At 37.7% G+C, this 25065-nt stretch overlaps 2 protein-coding genes across 8 annotated transcripts in view; one reads left to right on the plus strand and one right to left on the minus strand.

Moving 5' to 3' along the window:
* sema4e (semaphorin 4e) overlaps window positions 1-7763 on the plus strand; it is a 24519-nt gene extending 16756 nt beyond the window's left edge. For 6 of the 7 annotated variants that reach the window (XM_056742861.1, XM_056742864.1, XM_056742859.1 and 3 more), the window contains 13 exons: window positions 80-225; window positions 326-388; window positions 845-943; window positions 1737-1836; window positions 1997-2107; window positions 2699-2850; window positions 3153-3325; window positions 3416-3572; window positions 3650-3872; window positions 4464-4579; window positions 5351-5514; window positions 6143-6195; window positions 6282-7763. In XM_056742861.1, coding sequence (XP_056598839.1) covers window positions 80-225; window positions 326-388; window positions 845-943; window positions 1737-1836; window positions 1997-2107; window positions 2699-2850; window positions 3153-3325; window positions 3416-3572; window positions 3650-3872; window positions 4464-4579; window positions 5351-5514; window positions 6143-6195; window positions 6282-6907 — 2183 coding nt within the window. In that variant the 3' untranslated portion in view covers window positions 6908-7763. The remainder of the gene's footprint in view (window positions 1-79; window positions 226-325; window positions 389-844; window positions 944-1736; window positions 1837-1996; window positions 2108-2698; window positions 2851-3152; window positions 3326-3415; window positions 3573-3649; window positions 3873-4463; window positions 4580-5350; window positions 5515-6142; window positions 6196-6281) is intronic. The other variant, XM_056742865.1, reaches the window with a different exon arrangement.
* Window positions 7528-14719, minus strand: cactin. Its single transcript, XM_056742858.1, has 10 exons — window positions 14450-14719; window positions 13604-14135; window positions 13416-13511; window positions 12884-13029; window positions 11147-11309; window positions 10858-10972; window positions 10008-10200; window positions 9773-9895; window positions 8506-8882; window positions 7528-8368 (listed from the first exon to the last, which is right to left on the minus strand). The coding sequence occupies exons 1-10, from the start codon at window positions 14707-14709 to the stop codon at window positions 7878-7880; spliced, it is 2496 nt and encodes an 831-aa protein (XP_056598836.1). The 5' UTR covers window positions 14710-14719; the 3' UTR covers window positions 7528-7877.
* Window positions 14720-25065: the final 10346 nt, after the last annotated feature.

Raw genomic sequence — 25065 nt, forward strand, 5'->3', positions numbered from 1 at the left:
TTATTCTATGTGTGGCTTTTCTGTTATTACCAAACATTGGCAACTTCTGCCCTTGACTCTGGCCTCTCGCTGTTGCTAGGCAACGGAGGTCATTCGTTTCGCGAGGATGGTGTTTTGAACTACACCACGATGCTGGTGAGGGAAGATCTCAACCTGCTCATCCTGGGTGCCAGAGAGGCTATTTTTGCCCTCGATCTAGCTAATATTACGTCCAAGAAGGCCATGGTGAGGACGTAATACAAAAATGTGGTTATCATGATATTCACTTGCTTTTATGACACTGCACAAGCAATGAACGTATTATTAATGTAATTATTTTCTGCAGATGAAATGGCAAGTCACAGACGAGCAGAATGACGAATGTGTCAGAAAAGGAAAAGATGCTACGGTGAGCTTTCACCTCTGAATTCTTACACCGTATATACATCAGACGCAACATGACACACACGGCTTGTTCCAATGGGATTGTTGCGCCGCATCCAGTGTGGACAAAATCTACAATTATAATGGGTTCTAACATTGAAAAAATGTTAATATGCTCTCCTACTTGTAAGTTGCTTTGGATAAAAGTGTCTGCCGAATGATTAAGTGTAAATGTATGTCATGCGTTTATTGTATGTTGTCTCATTGTATCGTGCATGTGTACACATGGTGTAAGTTTCATTTAGTCAGTTTATAAAAAAACATTTACTTTTGTGGTTTAAAATTTGTGTCCACACTGTAAAGACTTTAACAGTAAATATTTGACACCAACTCTTCAAATATCAAGTAGTTTTGCTTTTATTTTTAGTTGGTCTCGAACCATATTTTATATTGCGTTAACCTTGTGTTTTGTTTGTTTTAGAACCAATGTAAAAATTATATTAGGATTCTTCATAAAAAGGACGATGGCACGATGTACACTTGTGGAACCAAAGCGTTTAACCCAACCTGTGGCTATTTGGTGAGTCTCATCACTCAATGTTTGTCACTCAGAGGTGAAATGGTCTTTGTCAGGGTCCAGCTGCATAAACTTAGCCGCTGAGTTGAGACTGGGGCTGTGACCGAAATCGCCTTCTTTCATACTATGTAGTCGGTGAAAATGAGTATGAGTCATTAATAGTATGTTCGAAACCTCAATAAATACTCTGATGTTCTACTACTTCTACCGAGATGTGGAATGGATGGACACTTCTCTATCCCACGATGCCAAGTTAATTAAATAAAAATGGCGGAAAATTTTAAGGCGGGCGTCCGTTTTTAATGTAAGTGACAATAAATAAATTTCTCGTGACTAAATTAGGTTTTACATAAACGCTCATGTATCGGTTTTTGTTAATACGTCATAGTTCAAAGAGCATACTGGTCATGTGACCACAAAACATGGCGGACGCAGTATGTAACAGAGTAATGTATTCATACTACGCCCACTCATACTACAAAGAACGTATGGTTTAATGGCCGATAGGAAGGTACTTATTCAAATTCAGTACGTCCTATAATAGTATACGATTTTGGACGCCGCCTGGGTCTTAACAACTCGTCTCACTGACTAGCAATCAGTTCGGACTGATCAGTCTTACTTTTTATATTTAAATTAGACCGATCTACCCATTTATGAAACTTAAAGAAGTTATGACCAGTCTTGAAGAAAAAAAATAGATGACTAACTTCTAAGATCTTCTAAATGCCATTTAAGCAACCGGCCCAAGGTTTAAACGTATTTGTTGTAATGTACTGTATGGTATTCTCTATAGTCTTGGGCTGATGGACAGCTGGTTTTGGAGGACAAACAAGAAGACGGGAAAGGAAAATGTCCATTCGACCCTTTTCAGGGTTACACATCTGCGATGGTCGGTAGGTATCAGACTGTTTAGAGAAGATACATAAACGCATTGGTGATGTTAAAAAATATTATATGTGATAGTTGTTCTAAAGGCACAGCACTTTCACAATATCTGCACAAATATCTGAATAAAACCCAGCTATTAACACGGTTGACTCGGTCCTTTCACAGATGGAGTGCTATACTCCGCCACATCAATAAATTTTCGTGGCTCAGAGCTCGCCATGACACGCAGTTCAGATGAAATCATACGCACAGATGTAACAGCCAACTGGCTCAGTGGTGAGTTATGCATAACTGCACACACACACAATAGGGTCAATCTGTGTCAACTCAAAAATTAGCTGTAGGTCATGCCAAGTGACCCACATTTAATTTTCGAACATTACAAAATGGGTACAATTCTTTGCACATGGAGCCAGGTGCTTCACAATGCCAAAGAAGAACATTTTTGTCTGAATGGTTCCTTAAAGAACTTTTCTGTTTAACAAAAGGTTCTTTGTGGCGGAAAAAAAGGTTCTTCAGATTATAAAAAGGTAAGAAAGAGATGGTTCTTTGAAGGACCTTTGACTGAATGGTTCTTTGTGGATTTCTATGGGAACGTCAGGAAGAACCTTTTAGCACCTTTACACAGAAAGCATTCATCCATGGCATTTCATTTTTTTTCATTCAATTTTTTCTTACTTGGTTTATTGAGTCAACTATTATTTAAAAATATTTTGCTACAGAGTGACCCATAGAGCTGCGGCAGCGTCATTCAGTCAGGCATCTATTGGTTCCCAGTCAGTTCATCTTTCAAGTTCATGCATTCCAAGATGCAGGAGGAATGCATAGTCTGTACTAGTTTTTTTTTTTATTTGTTTGTCATTTAAGAACCGAATTTCATCCACATGGCACACATACCGGAGAGTGAAAACAAACCAGAGGGAGACGATGACAAGATCTATCTCTTCTTCACCGAAGCAGCAGTTGAATATGACTCCTACAGCAAGGTGGACGTCTCTCGTGTGGCACGCGTGTGCAAGGTAAAGCTCAGTTATCTGGATTTGGGTACATTTGATAATAATAATGATCTTCGATTGAAGACTTGACAAATCTGAGCTCAGTTTGCTGACATTGAAGAGATCTCTTCTGAAGCTGAAATGAATACATTTGTGAGAAATATCTGAGACTAGAGCAAAAGTTTCGATCAAAAGCTGTATCTGGGAAAAGTGATATTAAAGAGCTCCAATTTGTGTTATGTCTTTCGTATGGGTTTAATGCAGACTGCAACATTAGAATCACTACACAGTATTTTTTACATGCGACATGCTATTATTCTCAACAGGGGGACTTGGGTGGCCAGAGGACACTCCAAAAAAAGTGGACATCATTCCTGAAAGCGAGGCTTGAGTGTTCTGTTCCAAACACCAAGCTGCCTTATCTTGTCCAGGATGCGTTTCACCTGTGCCCTGGCAACTGGAGAACTTGCGTTTTTTATGTGGTCTTCACCCCACAATCGTGAGTTTGAGTCTATACATGTACGATTATATTGATAGACTATTTATTAGCATTCTTTGATCACAATTTTGTGGTGTGTTCAATTGTCAGGGACTCCTCTCAATCCTCTGCAGTGTGTGCGTATGGAATCGAAGACATCAAGGCAGTGTTCTCAAAAGGCAAGTTTAAGGTGCCTGTTAAAGTGGAGACATCATTTGTGAAGTGGTTGGTGTACACATCTGATCTGCCCGACCCCCGACCCGGAGCGGTGAGTTTTTCATTCATTTACAGTAACACCGCTAACCAGAGATCACCAACGTAACTTCACTATGTTTCTGTCTCTAGTGCATTGATGATTATGCCAGATCAAAGGGCATCAATAGGTCACTGGACCTGCCGGATAAAACACTGCAGTTTATTAAAGACAACCATCTGATGGACCAAGAAGTTAAGCCTCTTGGAAAGCGCCCTCTGCTGGTGAGGACAGGCCCCGCTTTTACCAGAATTGTGGTGGCCACTACAACTGACCTGAACGGAGATAGCCATCACATCATGTTCATCGGCACAAGTAAAGATCACTCTACATCTGAAACTCATACAGTTTGTTTAACTCTTTCACCGCCATTGACGAGTTATCTCGTCATTTAAAAAAAAACGGTTCCCCACCAAAGACAAGTTATTACGCCAATCAGTGTTTGTACTGTTTTATAGCAGGTGGCGCTAATACACACCTTCGGGAAAAAGTACAGAATCCCAGAACCTAGAACCCACATGTTTTATTGGTTTTGAATGATTGTTCTGAGTGTAATCTGGGCGGAATCTGTGACAAAAAACGTTTATTAACTCTCTATTATTAGCTGTTTAATCAACGTGATGCATTTTTGAAGAAACCAACCCACATCTACGGAGTGATAAAAAACGAACACATGAAGATAGAAGAATACGGTTTCTTTTGTTTAAAAGCTGAGACTCTGTTCTTTCATTTGACATATTGTTTGTCCATATATTCTTTACAGAAAATGTACAGTGAGCCATTAAAGTTGGGTGAAAATGTAAAAAAACGTTGGCGTAGACTGGCAACTTTTTTTAAAAAGGCTGGCGGGGAAAGAGTTAAAAGCAATGTAACTTATATATTATTTTTTGCTGTTTTTGGTACCAGAGAGCGGATCGGTGCTGAAAGCTGTGAATTATGATGGAGAGATGGTCATCATGGAGGAGATTCAACTCTTTGAATCCTCACAGCCCATCAAGATCTTACGACTTTCCAACAGCACGGTATCATTTTTATACTCTCTCTATGAAATAACCATAAAATATTTATACTCTGTTCGTTTCTATGTGGCCCTATGCAAAAAGAAGTTAATTCAAGTGTGCCATCCGTTTATTACTTTTGAACTAAAAATAAGAAAGTATACTTTGTCTATCTCGAAAAGGTACTTAAAATAACACTTACGTATCAATGACTGGAAAAGTCTACATATACTGACTACTGAGAGAAAAGTCTAAGTACTTAGAGTATTTTGATACAAGATGTATAAAAGTATGGCAATATACAAAGTATATTGTGTTCACTTTATGTATTAAAATAAATTAATTAATTTAGCATAATGACTTTAAAAAAAGAGTGCATTTACCATGTTGTTTAAGGAGACAACACTAAGTGTATTCTGCAAAACTATGTGTGGGACTAGAATTGAGGCTATGGAAATATTTTGTGTTATATATTTAGCTAGTTCAGATTGACTTATAAGCAACACAACAGTAATATTTCTACATGTATTTGGGAAAAGTTCAAAAGTATTTTTTTATTTGAAAACCTGGATTTATATCTGTTTTCATGTGTCTTGTCGGTCTTTCACATTGCTGTTGTATGACTTTGTCACTCCTGATTTTGTTGAAATTTAACAAACACTGGACCGGGATGCTGATGAAAATATGGATTGGTCTACTCATTTTTGCTGCGGCTGTGCATGTTGTCTAGATATTATGTGGAAAATAACTAGTCTTTTCTTTCTAACACAACAGTTGTGTGTGTTGTCATTCCAGCAGCAGTTGTATGCGGGTTCAGATGCAGGCGTGGTGCAGGTGTCAGTTAGCAAGTGTGGGCGGTATGACACCTGTCTGGACTGCGTCCTGGCAAGAGATCCGTACTGTGGCTGGAACCTCGACACAGACCGTTGCTCTACCGTAAACACCTCACACAGAGACAGGTAAAGAGAAAAAAATCAGGTGGCTCTCACAAACCTTCAGCTCATAGTTTTACCCCGAGATCACGATGCACCCACAAAAAATAAGCTTATTTACAGATTTTATTTTTTGCATTGTGATATTAATGATATGAAGCAAAACCATCTTGCTTTAAAGGAATAGTTCAAACCAAAATGAAAAAGTTTCTCAATATTTACTTACCCGCGTTATGCAAACCCCACATGGTTTTCAGGACCAAACAGGGATTTTGAAAGTGAATTGGTTTTTCTGGATACAATGCAAGTGGATTGTCACCACCTCTTCTCAAGCTCTTTAAAAGCGACAAGAAAGTTATTTAAATTGTAAAGTCATTATATTATTTTGGTAATATTTGCTGTACTGCATGTATTTAATGTTTTTTATGAAGTATAACAACTAAGTTAAATTATATTAAAAAATATTTTATGAGCTTGAACACTAGTTTACAACTTTGTTCTGAGAAGTAAACATAAAACATGGATTGAAAGTATTCATACTTATACTAATAGCACACTTGATTTAGCTTCGTTTTTTGTACAGGAAAATATTTTGGGAGGGACATGACAATATGAAATGAGACTTACAGAGCATATACATTTTTTTCAACCATAGTTCTGTGATTCAGAGTGTAAAGGAGGGAAACGCCAGCAGATGTCAACAATTAGGTTTGTGATGTATCATAATGTTAAAAGTGATCTATTAACCATCAAAGAAAAATTTAATTTACAACTCCACCCAAACTCTGTTCCAGATAACAGTAAACCTGTGAACATCTCATTTTTCCTTGGCAATACCGTGAAACTTTGGTGCCAGCCGTATTCCAATTTGGCACAGGTAGAATGGCACGTGAACGGACGACCAATCAAAGCTTCAGAGACCTTCCAGATCCTCTCAGACGGCCTGATGGTCTTCAACGCCTCAATGGACGACAACGGCCACTACACCTGCGATTCCATCGAAACCGTCCTCCACCAGAAATACAGAACTCGGCACGTCGCGTACGATCTGAAACTGTGGGTAGGAACCGGAACTACAGCATCACTGCATGATGTTCGAGAAAAACACAACACTTTCATAGCCATGGTGGTGATTTTGACACTGATGTTGGCTGGGCTAGTCATTTGGAATCTATACAAAGGTCATCTTCCATTGCCGTTCTGTCCTAGGGGTCCGATGAACAGGTCTGAAGTCGACCATCTCGATGGAAACCGAACTGGAGACCATAAACTAGCATCATCAAGGAACATGAACAGCAATAACAACCATTTAAATGACCGGCGATGTTCTGACTTTAAAGAAACAGACAGACTGGCAACCACGACCGGTTCCACAGTTCATGTCTCATTACAATATATAGATGATGAATCTGAGATTTGACTGGCTAATGTAACGCTTAGGCTTTTGTCCAGAACACCAAGCGCAATGGTGCTTGGTGTAAATCGAAATGATTTTGTGTCCCTGAATCAACATTTGCTCCTAATGTCATTTTTCAATCCTTAAATCTGCGACAACAGGCCCAGACAGTTGCTAAAATAACAATGCTTTCTCAAGACATTTGGGAGTTTTAAGGCAGTACATTGTCTTGTTAAAAACCTGAAATGCACATAACCGTGACTTCTATGACATGTTTCCTTTGATGGAAATTCCAGATGAGCAAGAATGAAGGTCCTTTATTTCAAAGACATGCAGCTTTTTAACACTCTGGATTAAAACAGAAAAGAATGACTGTTCTGTTTAAGATGCAGATTAACAAGACTTCATTCAGTATCATTTGCGTTGAAACTTTGATTCAATGCAAAATTGTTCAATGCTTTGTACAGTTTTAGGGTCTTTTATCACATGAACCCATTTCTTAAAGCAGTGTTTTTTTAATAGTGATGTGTTTTATAGGTTGTTAACATTACATGACATTTTTGTCCCTCACAGCTACTATTTAAGCAAAAACAATTAATTTTTCTTTTAAACAAACAAAATATTTTATCCTTAGGTCCCAAATGTTTACTTTTAGATTTTTATTGTAAGAACAGTTTTTGTAGACAAATCCAGGCATTCGATATGCAAAAAAAGGTTTCAAATGAATGAAAAACAAGTTTTTAGCCTGCTATATGAGAAATGTACAAAACATTATTTTCTATGCTGATATTTGAAATTTACAAGTTTATTTGAATAAAACCTTGTTCTTTCACCAACAGGGATACATGTGGCATCAATAAACAAACACCCTGACATACTATTCTGTTTAGAATTACGTAAAATGGTGGTACATTAAACACCGATACAAAACACAGGCTATTAAATTTATGTTTTTGTAAAACTGAGCCAATAATGTACACAGAGTGCGTATTTATTATCTTCTATACCGATATCTCTTAAAGTGGAACCACAGCTGAAAGATGCCATTGGAGAACTGGCATCGGAAACCATGGCGATGAGAATACTCCCATTCGCGATTCACAATCTTAAACGCGATGTCCTCGTACGGCGGCCCGGCATGAAAACGCAGAATCCCGAAGTCTTTGTTGTCGAGGGAGGGCTCCAAGAAATACTGCGGTGTTGAGCGTTTGTCAATGAGATCTGGGTAGAAGATGTTGAACTTGTAGCCCTGGACGATTTTGGGAGGCGGGTTGTCGAAGTCGTAATGCGTCTGGTTGTATTTGTTCCACTCAAAGCCGGTGTGGACGCGGTTGAAGAAACGAGGTTTGCGAGGACGATATTTGTCGGCCCACAGGTACATTTTTCCAGTCAGGGGCATTTCAACGCTGAACTGGGCCTCGTCGCCACCCATGCCTTCTTTGGCAAGCCGCACGAATGCGTCCTCTGCGCTTTCATTCGCGTCGCCTATTCCGGAAAGAGTGAATAAATGTTGCATTAGCACAATCTTTAAATGCAATCATAGAAATGCAAACTCAAAAGTAAAACTTCAAACATGTGGTTTGTCATTTTTACTTTGGCAAATGTAATATGGAGACCCTCACCTGTGACCTGCATCTGTCTCCGGGCCAGATGGAGTCTCTGCATGTCTTCATCCACATCGGTGACGTGAGTGTCCAGCGGTAACTCCGAGTTCTGCAGGAGGGTGGGACTGTACCGTCCAGAGTCATACTCCGCCTGACTCTGCTGGATCAGATCTTCTTCTGTTAACACGGCCTCCGGGGCTTCACCTTTCTCTCCCCCCTCCCCTCCATCTTCTCCTCCTTCACCTTCTCTCTTCTCCTGAGGAGAGCTCCTTCCAGACCGCTCACTCTCTCCTCCCTTCAGCCTTTTCTCCACCTTTTCTCTGTCTTCTGTCATCCGACTGGTTCCTTGCTGCGGGCTGCCCGTCTCCTTGTGTGAAGACTCTGTCCCTCCAGCACTAGTGTACGACATTGAACAAATCACATTGGGTCCTTCTCAATTTTTTTTTTATGTGCATCCACGTTTCCTTTCCTCACGTCTTAGCGCCACCCCTTCAGAATGCGTGGGAAGGGTGCAAGGAAAAGACACGAGGACGGAGGAATTGAAACAATTGATACTACATATCCTCACTATCTTTAGCGTCATTGCAAAGCGCCGTCAGTTAATGATGACTCTACACATTGAAAATATAAAAAATGAAGTTACCTACATACTTTTTGTCTTATATATAAATATGAACTTTGTGAATATTAATTACTATCTGAAATAGGTCTACATTTACATGAATAAAAGCATAATGATAACATTTAAGTATGTTTGAATATGATCTAAAGATGTGACGATGTGCAGGGGAAGGAGAATTTATATGGGTTTATCAGGTTTAGTCCATAAAACACTTCCGCAAAGGAAACACTTGTGTATCCTCGCTCATGACTTCTCAGAAAACATCCTCTCGCTTCGCCTCAATTAGAGAATAGAGATGTCCCTAAAGATGGCAGAGAGGTTTCGGGGTCATAGGACAAAGGAAATGAGGAGGCATATTGAGAAGCATTGACTGTTCAGATGGAAAAACTAGCAAAATATATATTGCATACCTTTTGCATACTATTATTGAAAAATGTATTTTAGACAGTATATAGAGTGCAAATTAATATTTCAGTTTTCCCACTTTTGAATTATAAACAAGTTTCATGATAATACTTGTGAATTCATAAGTATCAGTGAGGCCCAACGCATTATAGGAAAGTGCATTCCATACAGTGTGCCTTGAAACTGCGCATACATTCAAAAGCAGGAGGTGCTGGATATATTCTGTAAAATTCAGGATGTCAAAGTGAAAACACTCACACTTGTCGCTCATTCCCCGGCTCTTCTTTGATGATGGGGAAGAGCGGTTCGCTCTCCACACCCTGTTCCTGCTTCAGTTTAAACAGCTTCTGTCTCAACACGTCCTGATGTCGCTCTCTCAACCTGCACACAACACAGGAAAATCTCTTTTTATGTTAAACTGCACCTGACTCATAAAGATCACCTCTAGAGATTTTATTTGCAAATAAGATCAGGTAGATAGTGAGATGCGCACCTGGCTCTTGCCATGTAGACACGGACCTGCTGCAGAAGACTCTCCCAGTAGCCGATGTCCAGGTTGGTACCTCCTGCCTGGATCTTATTCTCGATGTTCATATACAGAGCTTGAAGCTGGCTGTACGTCTTGCCCTTAAACACGCTTTGCACATCCGTACTGACAGAAGTGTTTATCCCCTCACGACGATCACCTGCCATCACACACAGTGAGAAAAAGGTGAGTATCTTGTTTCAAATGTACACAGACCACATTGGATAAAAGCATGTAGATCAAATGAACATTAAGAACAGACTGGGAGAGCAAAAGCCATGTGACTGTACTTAATTCAATTTTAATCAAATGTTTTTCGATGAGATATTGATTTCATTCATAATTTTTCCTTTAAAGCGATTTTTCACCCTAAAATGTATATTCTGTATTCATTTACTCACTCTCATGTAATTTCGAACATTCTTTAAGATCTCTTCCTATGTGTTTTACAGAGGAAATAAATTCATACAGGTTCGAAATAACATGAGGGTGAGTAAATGATGAGAAAATTTCCCTTTTGGGGTGAACAATCCCTTCAATATATGCTGCTCTACAGGCAATGTAAATCAATGTAAAGTAAATAAAGCATAACTACAAATGTGCTCATAGTTTTTTCTTTGGTCTGAAGGGTCCTATTTGTCTAAAGCAATAACGTTCTGCTCCAATCAAATCTTTTTCCTACCTTCACTAGAATCTCACCTTCTACCAGAGAAGATGAAGAAACACCAAGACATGATGTTAGGGTTCCAAACCCCTTAAATTGACATACATGTCAATTATAAGACTGTATGAATTATGAATGTAAATGTCAAAGCACCTGGTCCTTTCCCTGACGTCTCCAGCTTCCGTAGTTTGCCGATTTCATCTTCGGTAATGGTGGTCATATCCCTCCAGAAATCCACATTCTTGCCCTGTTCCAGCTCCATGTAAACCTCCATGATGAATGTAGACATTTAAATGATGAGTTGCATACTTGAAATATGTCAAAAAAAAAAGAGCACACAATACCAGTACCTCACATACAGAAAATGTATATACACATTGCACATGTCTTTTCAAAAATAGTAGCACACAACGCTAAAAAAAAAACTTTCTCTGACACTCACCTTGATGTCCTCCAGCAGGTCTTCCATGTCTGTTGCGGTGAGGCCGTTGAGAAAGGTGTACGGCTCGTGCATCTCCACTGACAGATCATCATCTTCTGCACTGATGTATTTAGCCAGCAGGTCGATGGGCTTTGCTCGACCATCACGGATACGGATCTTAGACCTGTGTAACATCATAGATAGGCATTACGTTGCAATCACACAAGGTGAGCTCAACCCAGCTCCTAGATATCAATCCGTTTTTACGGTGATATTGAAGTTCACCCAAAAATAAAAATTATTTCAATAAAAGTCAATGTTGTCTGGTTATCAACATGTTGTGTTCTGCGAACAAATGTTTGGAATGACATTAGGATGAATAAATGATACAAGAATGTTATTTTTTGGGTAAACTAACCCTTGAATAGGGATGGGTATCGTTAAGGTTTTAAAGGTACTACTACTTTTATCGATACCACTTAACGATCCGGTACTTTAACGGTACTCTTATCGGTACTTTTTGTTGTGTTTTTTTTATGAAAGACAAAACTAAAGCTGGAGTTTTTTTCACTATTTAAAACATTCTTATTCTTTACATTCGTTGACCTAACATATCTTAATGCAGGTAAAAGATGACTGATACCCGCCTAATATTCATAGAGAATTAAAATAAAATGCATGTGGTCCTAAATTTGTTTGTGATTTTGTTTTTGTTTAATAATAATAAAGAAATGGTATTGTTGTGTTGTGGCTGGAGATCTTCTCTTTTGTGAGGATGTGTGTAGTGTAGCACATATTTCCTTCATATGTGTGTTTGTGCATTTAGTACTTATGATAAATAGGGACATAATATGTATAAACACACAAACACATAAAAGTTTTTGTATTTCATCTCTTCAAATTAATTTTTTAGGTAAGCTCTGCTTTATAATTTCTTAAGCATAATTTATTATTATTCATCCATTTTAAATGCAGTACTGTGAAAGCATTTTTTATGTTTAAGATTTATTTAGGCTACTGCTGATTTATATGCAGGCTATTTTTTATGTGATGTGTGTTTATTAAATTATTACATACTAATTTAAAGAAATCTTATGCAATGTTTATGTCTGTGTTATTTAGGAAGACTGCTAGGCTAGCATACGTACCTGAGGACGTGGATGATGAACTCTTAGCTAGCAGGCAGTCGAAAAATTTGCATTTATCTGTCTGTACATAATGCACTTTAGAGATATGTTTAGCCAGATTACTTGTGTTTCCGCTCTTACAAGCAAAAGTCTTGTTGCACTTGTTGCAACGAGCATTATCTGCATCCACTCGAGTAAAATTTAACCAGACTTTAGAGCGTTTGGTTCTCTCCGCAATCGTCACTCTATTAAGCGCGAGCTTGGTGTTGTGTGCGTGCGAGCTCTGTGTAGTGTGGTACAGACGGACATTTCGCGAGCGAGATTGCGAATAACAAAAATGCAGGTAAATGTCTTTAATATTATCGCAAATTAGAAATGGTTGGTCAGTTAAAATATGCTAGGTAACGTTTATTTAGCAATAATAAATAGTTTATAAATGTTTTTCTTAATTTCTCCAGTACCGACAGCAGAACCGTTAACGTCAGAGCTTATCGATACTTCGGTCTTTTATAATTTAGCCCCGAGACCGATGAAGTACCGAGTTTCGGTACCCATCCCTACCCTTGAATATACCAGCAAGTATACTTTTAAATCCTAACACAAATAATAATTTAGGGCATGTTTGTGTTACCTCAGTTTGGCCTGGTGCAGGTGAAAGTTGTCTTCTTGCTCTGCCCATGTTTTAAAATGCTCCGCCTCTTTCTCTCTCTGCAACATCTCCAGCTCCAGCTCACGCATGGATTTCTCACGCTCTCTCTCCAGACGCAGCTGCTTCACCTGAACACGGAGACATTTTGAAACATTTTGCTTTTGTGTTCCACAACATAAATAACAGCAAACAGATTTAGATCATCGAGGGCTAGTAAATTATGACCCAAGTTTCATTTTTTGGAGACTATCGCAAAGTTTTCCAAACAGAAAGAGCTTCATGTCCAAGCGTGCTTGCACAAATTGAATCACAAGATAAAAAACAAGCACGAATATAGAGATTCCACACATTTCTTTGACCGGCTCTTTCTGTAACTCAACTGGTAAAACACAACTTGCAACACTCATGTCAGAGGTTAAATGTGAAGAAATACAAAGATGTATGTCTTAAATGAACTGCAGGTCATTTTGTATAAACGTGTTTGTATAAATGTTAAAAAAAAAGCATTTTGTACCTTTTGCAGTTCTCTTCGGTTTTCCTCCTGGATGAGTTTATTCCTCTCCTTCAGTTCTTTCTCTGACAAATGGCCAATGCCCTTTTTCACTAGAGCCTGATAAACACACATACAGGAGAAGGTCACTTTACACATCACTACAAAGCCATTATGTATTTGGATCCCAGCATTCATTAAGCCTCACTCACCTTTTGCCACTTAAAGGTGCCGAGCAGGTTGTTATCTCCAAACGGATTGTCTGCGTTGGTGTAGCCCATGTACTCCTCACTCCAGCCCATCTTCTCCCTCTTCTTCCTCTCTTTAGCCTCTTTCTTAGCCAAACGTCTGGTTCTCTTTTCCTCTGGAGTCTCCAGTGCTTTCATCATGTCCTTCTGTTTCTTCTTATCCTCTTTGCCCGAGGCGGTGCCCTGTGCATTCTTTCTTTCTCTATCAGAGTCGGCCGAGGAGCTGGAGGAACTTGAGGCGGCAGAATCTGAGCGTTTCCCTCGCCTGTCGTGGTCTCTTCTCTCTCTGCTCCTTCGTCTCTCTCTGGTGGGACTTCTGCTGGGCCGTCTCCTGTTTTCTCTTTCGCTGCTGCTCCTGCCATCTCTCGCTTTGCTTTGCCCGGACTCTGTGCTGGACCGGGAGGAGGATCTGCTCTTTCTTCTGCTGTTCTTCTCATCCTTGTGCTTTGTCTTTTTCTTGTGTTTCTTGTGGTCACTACGACTGTCACTTGGAGAGCTAGAACAACACATTAAACATAAACAAATGCTTTAGTATTGTACAAAGTGTATGAGTTTGATCAATAGGGAACACACCAGAACATATTTTTGTAAGCAGCAAAACCGTCTGTCAAATGTAAATAGCTACAATTCATACGACCCCCTGGACTATAAATTTAAGTAAAGTAAAGTAAATACAGTGACAAGAATATGAATACAGTTAGATACGCAATTATATACACTGATATCATAAGTTGATCAACAAGAAAGAAAGATAAAACTCTGCTTGAAAATATAAAGATATTTAAACAAACATTCTGTGTTTTTAAGTACCAATCTCTTTCTTTAGATCTTCCGCGTGAACGCGCTCCTCTGCCTCTCTGTTCGCGGTCAGAATCGCTGGAGTGGCCGGACTCTCTGCCTCGGTGTCGGGACGGCCTTGCGGAATCTCCGCTGCTGTCTGACCGGTCTCGTCTGCGGTTCCGACCGTGGCTATCTTCGGGAGACCTCGACCGGGCATTTCTGCCTCTGCTGCGGTCTCTGTCTCTAGATCCAGAGCGCGATCTACTCCTGCGATGCTTCTTCGAGCCCATGATTGCTGGTCCTGACAACGGGACGTCGCGTAAATAGGTAGTTGATCATGTTTGTAATGTCCTGCCCTTAAAAAAACAAATTTATGGGCTTTTAAGAAAAATAAAATACTAATATTGGTGTTGAGAATACATGCATTTGCATTCTTCTTCGAGTGTTTTTTGATCATTCTATGTGTTATAAACAGGCGATATGCTGGCCTTCTTATTTAGGGTCCTTTCTAGTTTTACGTTTTTTGGGGCCCTGTTAAGAGACAACTTAAAGGGGAAAATTGTAAGTTTTTGTCTTGTATGACTAGGTTATCTTTTTGTGTATTTTTACTCATGTGTTTGATGATTTTATTCTTTGTTCGTTCATTTATAACTTTATGAATATGTGAACATTGCAGTAAGCTACAGTAAGGTGGCGCTAAAGGCCATTTCCAATTTCGAGTTAGTAGCTTGTTAGTAGCTCGTCAGTGAGTGGTTGCACCTTTTGTAATAGTTGTACAGTATAACTTGCCTTCAAGTGACATTATAGATCTCAACATCATAATTACTATTGGTAAGAGGTCCAATATGCAGAAGGTGTTAGGAAAGCAAAGGATGTGCAGGACCAGGGGGATTTTTCCTAAGAACAATGGATTGTTTCATGGCTCTGGACAACAGGACAACTATCACCAAACATAAAAACAGTTGGTAATTCAGGTAAATTAACAATATGCAAATTAAGCCTGACCTTCTACAATCACAGTAAACCCAAACACCTAAACCGCCAACTCTTGTGTTAAATGTATATTATCTATATTATTATTACCCGTAGTGTGTGTTGTTTTGGAAGAAAAGAAAAGGCAGAAATTCACTAGGGCAGGTTTAGACATTACATAAAAAGTTGGCAGTAGGCTGAGATAACCATGTGCTTTTATAGGCAGCACAGTTTAATGGAGTACAGGTGGTTAAAACTTGGCTGTTAAACCTGAAAATATTTTGTAAGATAAAATATGTAGCCTACTTTATATTAGTTGGAGCAATAAAACGATTCGTTTATTGAAATATTTATATTTAAAATATGATTATAATTATTCATTTTTATCATTGTTTGATGAATGCAGATGCAGAGCACAGCAGCATTGAAATGATCCAATGCTGGCGGGGGGCAGTTTATATGGCGTTCCTAAGGGTCCAAATACATGACTTTGCAGCACACATTCGTCTCACTGAACGTCTAACTCCACGTCTTAACTTTTTTTTTATTCTGCTATTTATTGCATTGAATTCAAGACGCAGACGAGACGTTGACGTGACGTAGACGTCACGTAAATCACGTGCAGCAGTGAAGCGTCCAGTTAGGCGTCACGTGTCATTCACGTGTAGCAGTGAAGTAATTTGTTGTCATTTTTGCTAACACGTGTTGTAACACGCTCCTATACACGGTTCAATGCAGTGTGTCAAGCGTCTACTTTATGGCGTTCCTAAGGGTCCAAATACATGACTTTGCAGCACACACACGTCTCACTCAACGTGACGTCTGCGTCTTCCGAGCGTGACGTCTGCGTCTGCCGAGCGTGACGTCTGCGTCTGTTGCTTGACTCGCCCAACTGCCGAACGTGACGTTTGCGTCTCACTGAACGCGACGTCTGCGTCTGCCTGAACATACAACCAGTTTTATGTGTTTATACTGACAATACCTTTAAACAGTTATTAACTGAAAGTAAGCGAATTCTTTCTTTTTGGAATAGTAAATTAAAGTTTGAGTATGTTGTAATCATTTGACTGATCTCACATTGACCTTGCTTATTCTTGCTCACAACATATTATCACATTCCCAAGGGGTAATATCTCATGGCCACGACAAAACTTAGTGAAACGAGCATGTGCCCTCCTGTTCGCCCTACACGTGAGATTGGTCAACGTGGAAAATGTATTCACTCAAATTATCCCGTTCTTTTGGATATGTTTTGGATTTCAAAAATCAGTGATTGCCATTCTTCATTTTTTTTGGTTTATTCTGTAATCATTGCATGCATCACTAATAAATATTCTAAAAACAAAAATATTTTCGATTGTGATGAATATATATATCAATTAGTGACAGAATGAAATGTATTGTTTGTGGTCAATTTTGACAGCTGTTTGGAGGATTATTTTATGAGGCCAAACTCTTTCTACTTTGCTGTAGGCCTTTACTGAAAGGCTGAATACGTTAAAGCCAACCTAATCACTGTAGCCTGACGGATGAACAAATAAAATTAAAACCTTATGAATAAATAGGATATCTTGTAAGATACTGCATGATCCAAATATAGTATTATTTGATACATTTTTAAAGTTTTCATTACATTTTGGGCATTGAATCCATGCTGAATCCACCCTTCTGATGGGATCAGTTTAATCCAGATTTTTTGGAACAAAGTGATCCAAATCCTACAAAAAAGTTCTGAAAAACCCAAACTAAAGGTTTGATCCGGATCAAAACCAAGATGAGATTACGTGATCTAATCCGATTATGTAATCCGTTTTTTCTTTTGAAAAACACATTTTCAAGATTTGATCCAATCCGTTATCCAAAATCCTGGATTACTTTTGAAAAACCGGGCCCTGGAAATAGTGCTACGTTGCTGTATTACTGTTAGCAGATAATTATGTAATGTTTTAATGCTACTTAATTATTGGTAACATTAATGTTTAATGTTACTAAACACTTTTAATGTTACTAAATCAAGACGTTACTTACGGATATAAGTGGGAATTATCGAACTTTCGAGGGCAGCAACGTGAGACTGGACCCAGCTAAAATATAAATTTATTTCAGTCCTTTGTACTCTTATCACTATCTTAAATATTTTTATAATTGGGTTCTCTCTTCTTGTTTAATTTGAAAAGCTGTTTTCTCCTCAGATCTTTAGATCCCTCCATGGATATCAGAAAATTGCTATATAAGCTATAATAATGTACATATTATATATCTAGTAGTGAATGTTTTTCTGCTCACCGTGCATATTGTTTTAATTGGCTGAACATAAGTCTTCCATGTACATTTCTCTTCACACCATAACCCTACATTTCTAACTCTTTTACACTTTCCATACTTTTGACCACATTGTTCAACTTCTCTTTCCCGTAAATAACATAACTGACATCTTTAGAAACCATAACCCAACGTTCAGCCTTTATAACCTTATGAGTACCTTAACTGAGATTTAATATTCTTGCATCACTTCCATACAGTGGGAACATTTCTTGTTCCCCTGCGGATTTTGAAAGTTTACCTGTTTATGAAGAAATTAAGCTTCTATAATGTTTATGGTAGTTTTTACTTTAAAGGATAGAGACAGAACATCAATCAAAAATCCATAAAAAGAAACATTAAAAAAGGTTATAAATTGTTTTGCAATTCGGTGAGTAAAATTAGTATTTGATCTGGCTCCCACTGATTATATACTGTATTAATAGGTATAGGTTATGTGCTTATATGTTACACAAATTACTCCTGTCACTTTAGGAAATTACTCCTGATGTCAGTTTGTTAGGTTTAAAAAAGAAGCCTGCCATCACAATCTGTATATTCCATCGCAACCTCTTCACCATGGTCAAGACTAGATTAATAGCTGTCAAAGGTTATCAGGGACAAGATTGTAGACTGACACAATGCTTTGGGCTACATACAGAAGCTTAATGAGAAGGAGACAACTGTTGGTGTGATTATTTGGAAATAGAAGAAATCAACAGTAAAATGATCCAGAAAAGGCTTAGGAGAAAGTGCTGTGGTCAGATGGAGCCAAAATTAACTCTCTGTTTTTGGAGGGAGAGAAATGCTGACTATGACCCCAAGAACACTGTCTCTTTAGTCAAGCACATTATGTTTTGGGGCATTTTCTCTGCTATGGGAACAGTATGCCTTCACCAGATTGGGGAGGTGAGGGACGGTTCCATTTACTGTTAAATCTTGGACGAGAACCTCCTCACCTCAACAAGAACACTCAAGATGCGTAGTGGATCGGCCTTCAACATGACAGAGACCTAAAACATATTGCTAAGACCACCAAGGAGTGGCTCAAAGAGAAGCACAATGCAATAGAAATCAAAGACTAAACCAGTTCTTCATTCTTCCACCTATGCACCTTTCATGCAGTTGAATTAGTACTAAACAAATAAGTACTAATTCAAGAAATTAGTTAAATTAACAATATGACATTTGGCTGAGAAACAGCTATCAAAATCAGAGGATGCCAAAAAACTACTTATTTATGTAATAATAAATTCTGTACTGTGACAAATGTTAGATTGAAAATACGTAATGATTATAGCTTCTAAGTGTGGTTTAAAATGAGAGCTTTGAATTGTTCAATGCCTTGCATCACCAGTTTTGTCATTTTATCAGATGGCAGAAGCAGCCTTTGCATTTGTTATGCATTAAATTATGGTTGAAAACAATGTAGAAAACAGTAGATTTGAAGACGTTCTGGACTTTGAAGTCCCAGAATAAGAATATTGTGTTATATTCATTTCTGCTTTATCAGATTTGGAGGAAATCTTCTGCTTTAGTTTTTATTTACCCTGACAGAATTTTCTTGGCATCACAAAAGAGTAAAAAATAAAACACAAATAAAATGAAATGGACCTGTTGTATATTAGTTGTTTTTGACTTGTGTAAAATTAATAAGGTCAAATATAAAAAAAGCTTTAAAATATTATTTTGTTTAAATAAGTGAAGGAAACTGCTCTAAACTTTTGCGACAATGCGGCTTGGCAGACCAATTTTATTTACGTCCCCACCAATGTCAAAATCAAAATTTCGCCCTTGCCTATAACCATAATCACAGAATACTATTTAATTTGTTATATTCAACACTGTATATACAATAAACAAAAATACAATAATATGACATTGTCCAGTAAATTAGTAAAACCTTGCAAATACACACACACAAGATTATTATTATTTAACATAAAAAAGATATGGCTTGGCAAACCATTTAATATTGCATTTATGCCACCTACTGGAAATAGAGTGAAACACAGATCAAATAAATGCAAGCGTTTATTTATTTATAATGCACAAAAAGCACTAATAAACTGTACACAGCAGTGGTCACCACATTTTAAAGTGGTGTTTATTTGTTATACTGAATTATATCGGAAAACGTGGCAGGAATAATCGATCGCATCAGAACAATATAAACATCAGAAAGTCGTAATAACATGCCCAACATATAATGATATAACCATGGTTTTGGACTTAAATGTATTTCACGAACACTTTACACAAAGCATTACAAACTGCATAAACTAAGATTTACAGCTGGTCCTTACCAGTGTGTAACACAACTAACAGAATGTCAAGTAAACAACAGATGATCATTAGTTCCTAGGACAGACGCAGACGTCACGTTCAGTGAGAGGAATGAGTGAAGTGAAAGTTAACAAAGTAGACGCTTGACACACTGCATTGAACCGTGTATAGGAGCGTGTTACAACACGTGTTAGCAAAAATGACAACAAATTACTTCACTGCTACACGTGAATGACACGTGACGCCTAACTGGACGCTTCACTGCTGCACGTGATTTACGTGACGTCTACGTCACGTCAACGTCTCGTCTGCGTCTTGAATTCAATGCAATAAATAGCAGAATAAAAAAAAAGTTAAGACGTGGAGTTAGACGTTCAGTGAGACGAATGTGTGCTGCAAAGTCATGTATTTGGACCCTTAGGAACGCCATACTACTTTGTTAACTTTCACTTCACTCATTCCTTTCACTGAACGTGACGTCTGCGTCTGTCCTAGGAACTAATGATCATCTGTTGTTTACTTGACATTCTGTTAGTTGTGTTACACACTGGTAAGGACCAGCTGTAAATCTTAGTTTATGCAGTTTGTAATGCTTTGTTTAAAGTGTTCGTGAAATACATTTAAGTCCAAAACCATGGTTATATCATTATATGTTGGGCATGTTATTACGACTTTCTGATGTTTATATTGTTCTGATGCGATCGATTATTCCTGCCACGTTTTCCGATATAATTCAGTATAACAAATAAACACCACTTTAAAATGTGGTGACCACTGCTGTGTACAGTTTATTAGTGCTTTTTGTGCTTTATAAATAAATAAACGCTTGCATTTATTTGATCTGTGTTTCACTCTATTTCCAGTAGGTGGCATAAATGCAACATTAAATGGTTTGCCAAGCCATATCTTTTTTATGTTAAATAATAATAATCTTGTGTGTGTGTATTTGCAAGGTTTTACTAATTTACTGGACAATGTCATATTATTGTATTTTTGTTTATTGTATATACAGTGTTGAATATAACAAATGAAATAGTATTCTGTGATTATGGTTATAGGCAAGGGCGAAATTTTGATTTTGACATTGGTGGGGACGTAAATAAAATTGGTCTGCCATGCCGCATTATCGCAAAAGTTTAGAGCAGTTTCCTTCACTTATTTAAACAAAATAATATTTTAAACCTTTTTTTATATTTGACCTTATTAATTTTACACAAGTCAAAAACAACTAATATACAACAGGTCCATTTCATTTTATTTGTGTTTTATTTTTTACTCTTTTGTGATGCCAAGAAAATTCTGTCAGGGTAAATAAAAACTAAAGCAGAAGATTTCCTCCAAATCTGATAAAGCAGAAATGAATATAACACAATATTCTTATTCTGGGACTTCAAAGTCCAGAACATCTTCAAATCTACTGTTTTCTACATTGTTTTCAACCATAATTTAATGCATAACAAATGCAAAGGCTGCTTCTGCCATCTGATAAAATGACAAAACTGGTGATGCAAGGCATTGAACAATTCAAAGCTCTCATTTTAAACCACACTTAGAAGCTATAATCATTACGTATTTTCAATCTAACATTTGTCACAGTACTGAATTTATTATTACATAAATAAGTAGTTTTTTGGCATCCTCTGATTTTGATAGCTGTTTCTCAGCCAAATATCATATTGTTAATTTAACTAATTTCTTGAATTAGTACTTATTTGTTTAGTACTAATTCAACTGCATGAAAGGTGCATAGGTGGAAGAATGAAGAACTGGTTTAGTCTTTGATTTCTATTGCATTGTGCTTCTCTTTGAGCCACTCCTTGGTGGTCTTAGCAATATGTTTTAGGTCTCTGTCATGTTGAAGGCCGATCCACTACGCATCTTCAGTGTTCTTGTTGAGGTGAGGAGGTTCTCGTCCAAGATTTAACAGTAAATGGAACCGTCCCTCACCTCCCCAATCTGGTGAAGGCATACTGTTCCCATAGCAGAGAAAAAGCCCCAAAACATAATGTGCTTGACTAAAGAGACAGTGTTCTTGGGGTCATAGTCAGCATTTCTCTCCCTCCAAAAACAGAGAGTTAATTTTGGCTCCATCTGACCACAGCACTTTCTCCTAAGCCTTTTCTGGATCATTTTACTGTTGATTTCTTCTATTTCCAAATAATCACACCAACAGTTGTCTCCTTCTCATTAAGCTTCTGTATGTAGCCCAAAGCATTGTGTCAGTCTACAATCTTGTCCCTGATAACCTTTGACAGCTATTAATCTAGTCTTGACCATGGTGAAGAGGTTGCGATGGAATATACAGATTGTGATGGCAGGCTTCTTTTTAAACCTAACAAACTGACATCAGGAGTAATTTCCTAAAGTGACAGGAGTAATTTGTGTAACATATAAGCACATAACCTATACCTATTAATACAGTATATAATCAGTGGGACACAGATCAAATACTAATTTTACTCACCGAATTGCAAAACAATTTATAACCTTTTTTTAATGTTTCTTTTTATGGATTTTTGATTGATGTTCTGTCTCTATCCTTTAAAGTAAAAACTACCATAAACATTATAGAAGCTTAATTTCTTCATAAACAGGTAAACTTTCAAAATCCGCAGGGGAACAAGAAATGTTCCCACTGTATGGAAGTGATGCAAGAATATTAAATCTCAGTTAAGGTACTCATAAGGTTATAAAGGCTGAACGTTGGGTTATGGTTTCTAAAGATGTCAGTTATGTTATTTACGGGAAAGAGAAGTTGAACAATGTGGTCAAAAGTATGGAAAGTGTAAAAGAGTTAGGAATGTAGGGTTATGGTGTGAAGAGAAATGTACATGGAAGACTTATGTTCAGCCAATTAAAACAATATGCACGGTGAGCAGAAAAACATTCACTACTAGATATATAATATGTACATTATTATAGCTTATATAGCAATTTTCTGATATCCATGGAGGGATCTAAAGATCTGAGGAGAAAACAGCTTTTCAAATTAAACAAGAAGAGAGAACCCAATTATAAAAATATTTAAGATAGTGATAAGAGTACAAAGGACTGAAATAAATTTATATTTTAGCTGGGTCCAGTCTCACGTTGCTGCCCTCGAAAGTTCGATAATTCCCACTTATATCCGTAAGTAACTTCTTGATTTAGTAACATTAAAAGTGTTTAGTAACATTAAACATTAATGTTACATTAAACATGAATGTTACCAATAATTAAGTAGCATTAAAACATTACATAATTATCTGCTAACAGTAATACAGCAACGTAGCACTATTTCCAGGGCCCGGTTTTTCAAAAGTAATCCAGGATTTTGGATAACGGATTGGATCAAATCTTGAAAATGTGTTTTTCAAAAGAAAAAACGGATTACATAATCGGATTAGATCACGTAATCCAATCTTGGTTTTGATCCGGATCAAACCTTTAGTTTGGGTTTTTCAGAACTTTTTTGTAGGATTTGGATCACTTTGTTCCAAAAAATCTGGATTAAACTGATCCCATCAGAAGGGTGGATTCAGCATGGATTCAATGCCCAAAATGTAATGAAAACTTTAAAAATGTATCAAATAATACTATATTTGGATCATGCAGTATCTTACAAGATATCCTATTTATTCATAAGGTTTTAATTTTATTTGTTCATCTGTCAGGCTACAGTGATTAGGTTGGCTTTAACGTATTCAGCCTTTCAGTAAAGGCCTACAGCAAAGTAGAAAGAGTTTGGCCTCATAAAATAATCCTCCAAACAGCTGTCAAAATTGACCACAAACAATACATTTCATTCTGTCACTAATTGATATATATATTCATCACAATCGAAAATATTTTTGTTTTTAGAATATTTATTAGTGATGCATGCAATGATTACAGAATAAACCAAAAAAATGAAGAATGGCAATCACTGATTTTTGAAATCCAAAACATATCCAAAAGAACGGGATAATTTGAGTGAATACATTTTCCACGTTGACCAATCTCACGTGTAGGGCGAACGGGAGGGGACATGCTCGTTTCACTAAGTTTTGTCGTGGCCATGAGATATTACCCCTTGGGAATGTGATAATATGTTGTGAGCAAGAATAAGCAAGGTCAATGTGAGATCAGTCAAATGATTACAACATACTCAAACTTTAATTTACTATTCCAAAAAGAAAGAATTCGCTTACTTTCAGTTAATAACTGTTTAAAGGTATTGTCAGTATAAACACATAAAACTGGTTGTATGTTCAGGCAGACGCAGACGTCGCGTTCAGTGAGACGCAAACGTCACGTTCGGCAGTTGGGCGAGTCAAGCAACAGACGCAGACGTCACGCTCGGCAGACGCAGACGTCACGCTCGGAAGACGCAGACGTCGCGTTGAGTGAGACGTGTGTGTGCTGGGTAGTTATTGTTTTGGACCGAAAGGGACGCCATAAGTTTAGCTATGGGACAAGATAGCGCAGGACAGGTACATCTACGTCTGCCAAAGATCTGGGGCCTCATTTATCAAAAGGACGTAGAAAAGCTTCTATATTTTGTCTTACGAATGAAATTTAGACAAATAAATCTGTTTTTATCTGTTTTTATTGAACGTGTATGCACGGTTCTTACGCACACCAGTGTGAGTTATCATTGTTGATAAATTTCGATATGTTCTAATGCGCCATGCTCGTTTTCATATATTGTTCTGTTAAGTGGGTCTTTTACATTGTGCTTTCAATAAAATGTGTCTGAATTTCCAAATGAGGACCCAGGTGCAGAAGAACAGGAAACAGAAGACTTTATTACAAAAATACACAAATGAAACACAAACGATGGGGAAGACAAAAAAGGGGACTATCGATACGTATAAAACATAAACCAAAACTAAACTCGAGGGGGGCAAAACAAGTGGACGAGGTAAATAAGTAAAATAATATATAAACTGAAACAGGACTTACACTATTCAAACATGTATAGGCGCAAGAACAACATATTATTCGGACTAGGCAAGACCGTGAGACACGGGACACTACAAAACGAACCAGCACCAGACGAGAGACACGAGGGGATTTTAAAGGGAGACTAACAAAGGCTAATTAACAAGGGACAGGTGTGGGGAATC

Source organism: Triplophysa dalaica, chromosome 3 (genome assembly GCF_015846415.1).
Source record: "Triplophysa dalaica isolate WHDGS20190420 chromosome 3, ASM1584641v1, whole genome shotgun sequence".
Lineage (NCBI taxonomy): Eukaryota > Metazoa > Chordata > Actinopteri > Cypriniformes > Nemacheilidae > Triplophysa > Triplophysa dalaica.

Coding starts and splice junctions, on each gene's coding strand:
- cactin (XM_056742858.1), bottom strand. CDS start 14,709: ATGGGCTCGAAGAAGCATCGCAGGAGTAGATCGCGCTCTGGATCTAGA. Junction 13,030..13,415: donor ACCGAAGAGAACTGCAAAAG/GTACAAAATGCT, acceptor CTCCGTGTTCAG/GTGAAGCAGCTGCGTCTGGA. Junction 9,896..10,007: donor GTCTACATGGCAAGAGCCAG/GTGCGCATCTCA, acceptor TGTTGTGTGCAG/GTTGAGAGAGCGACATCAGG.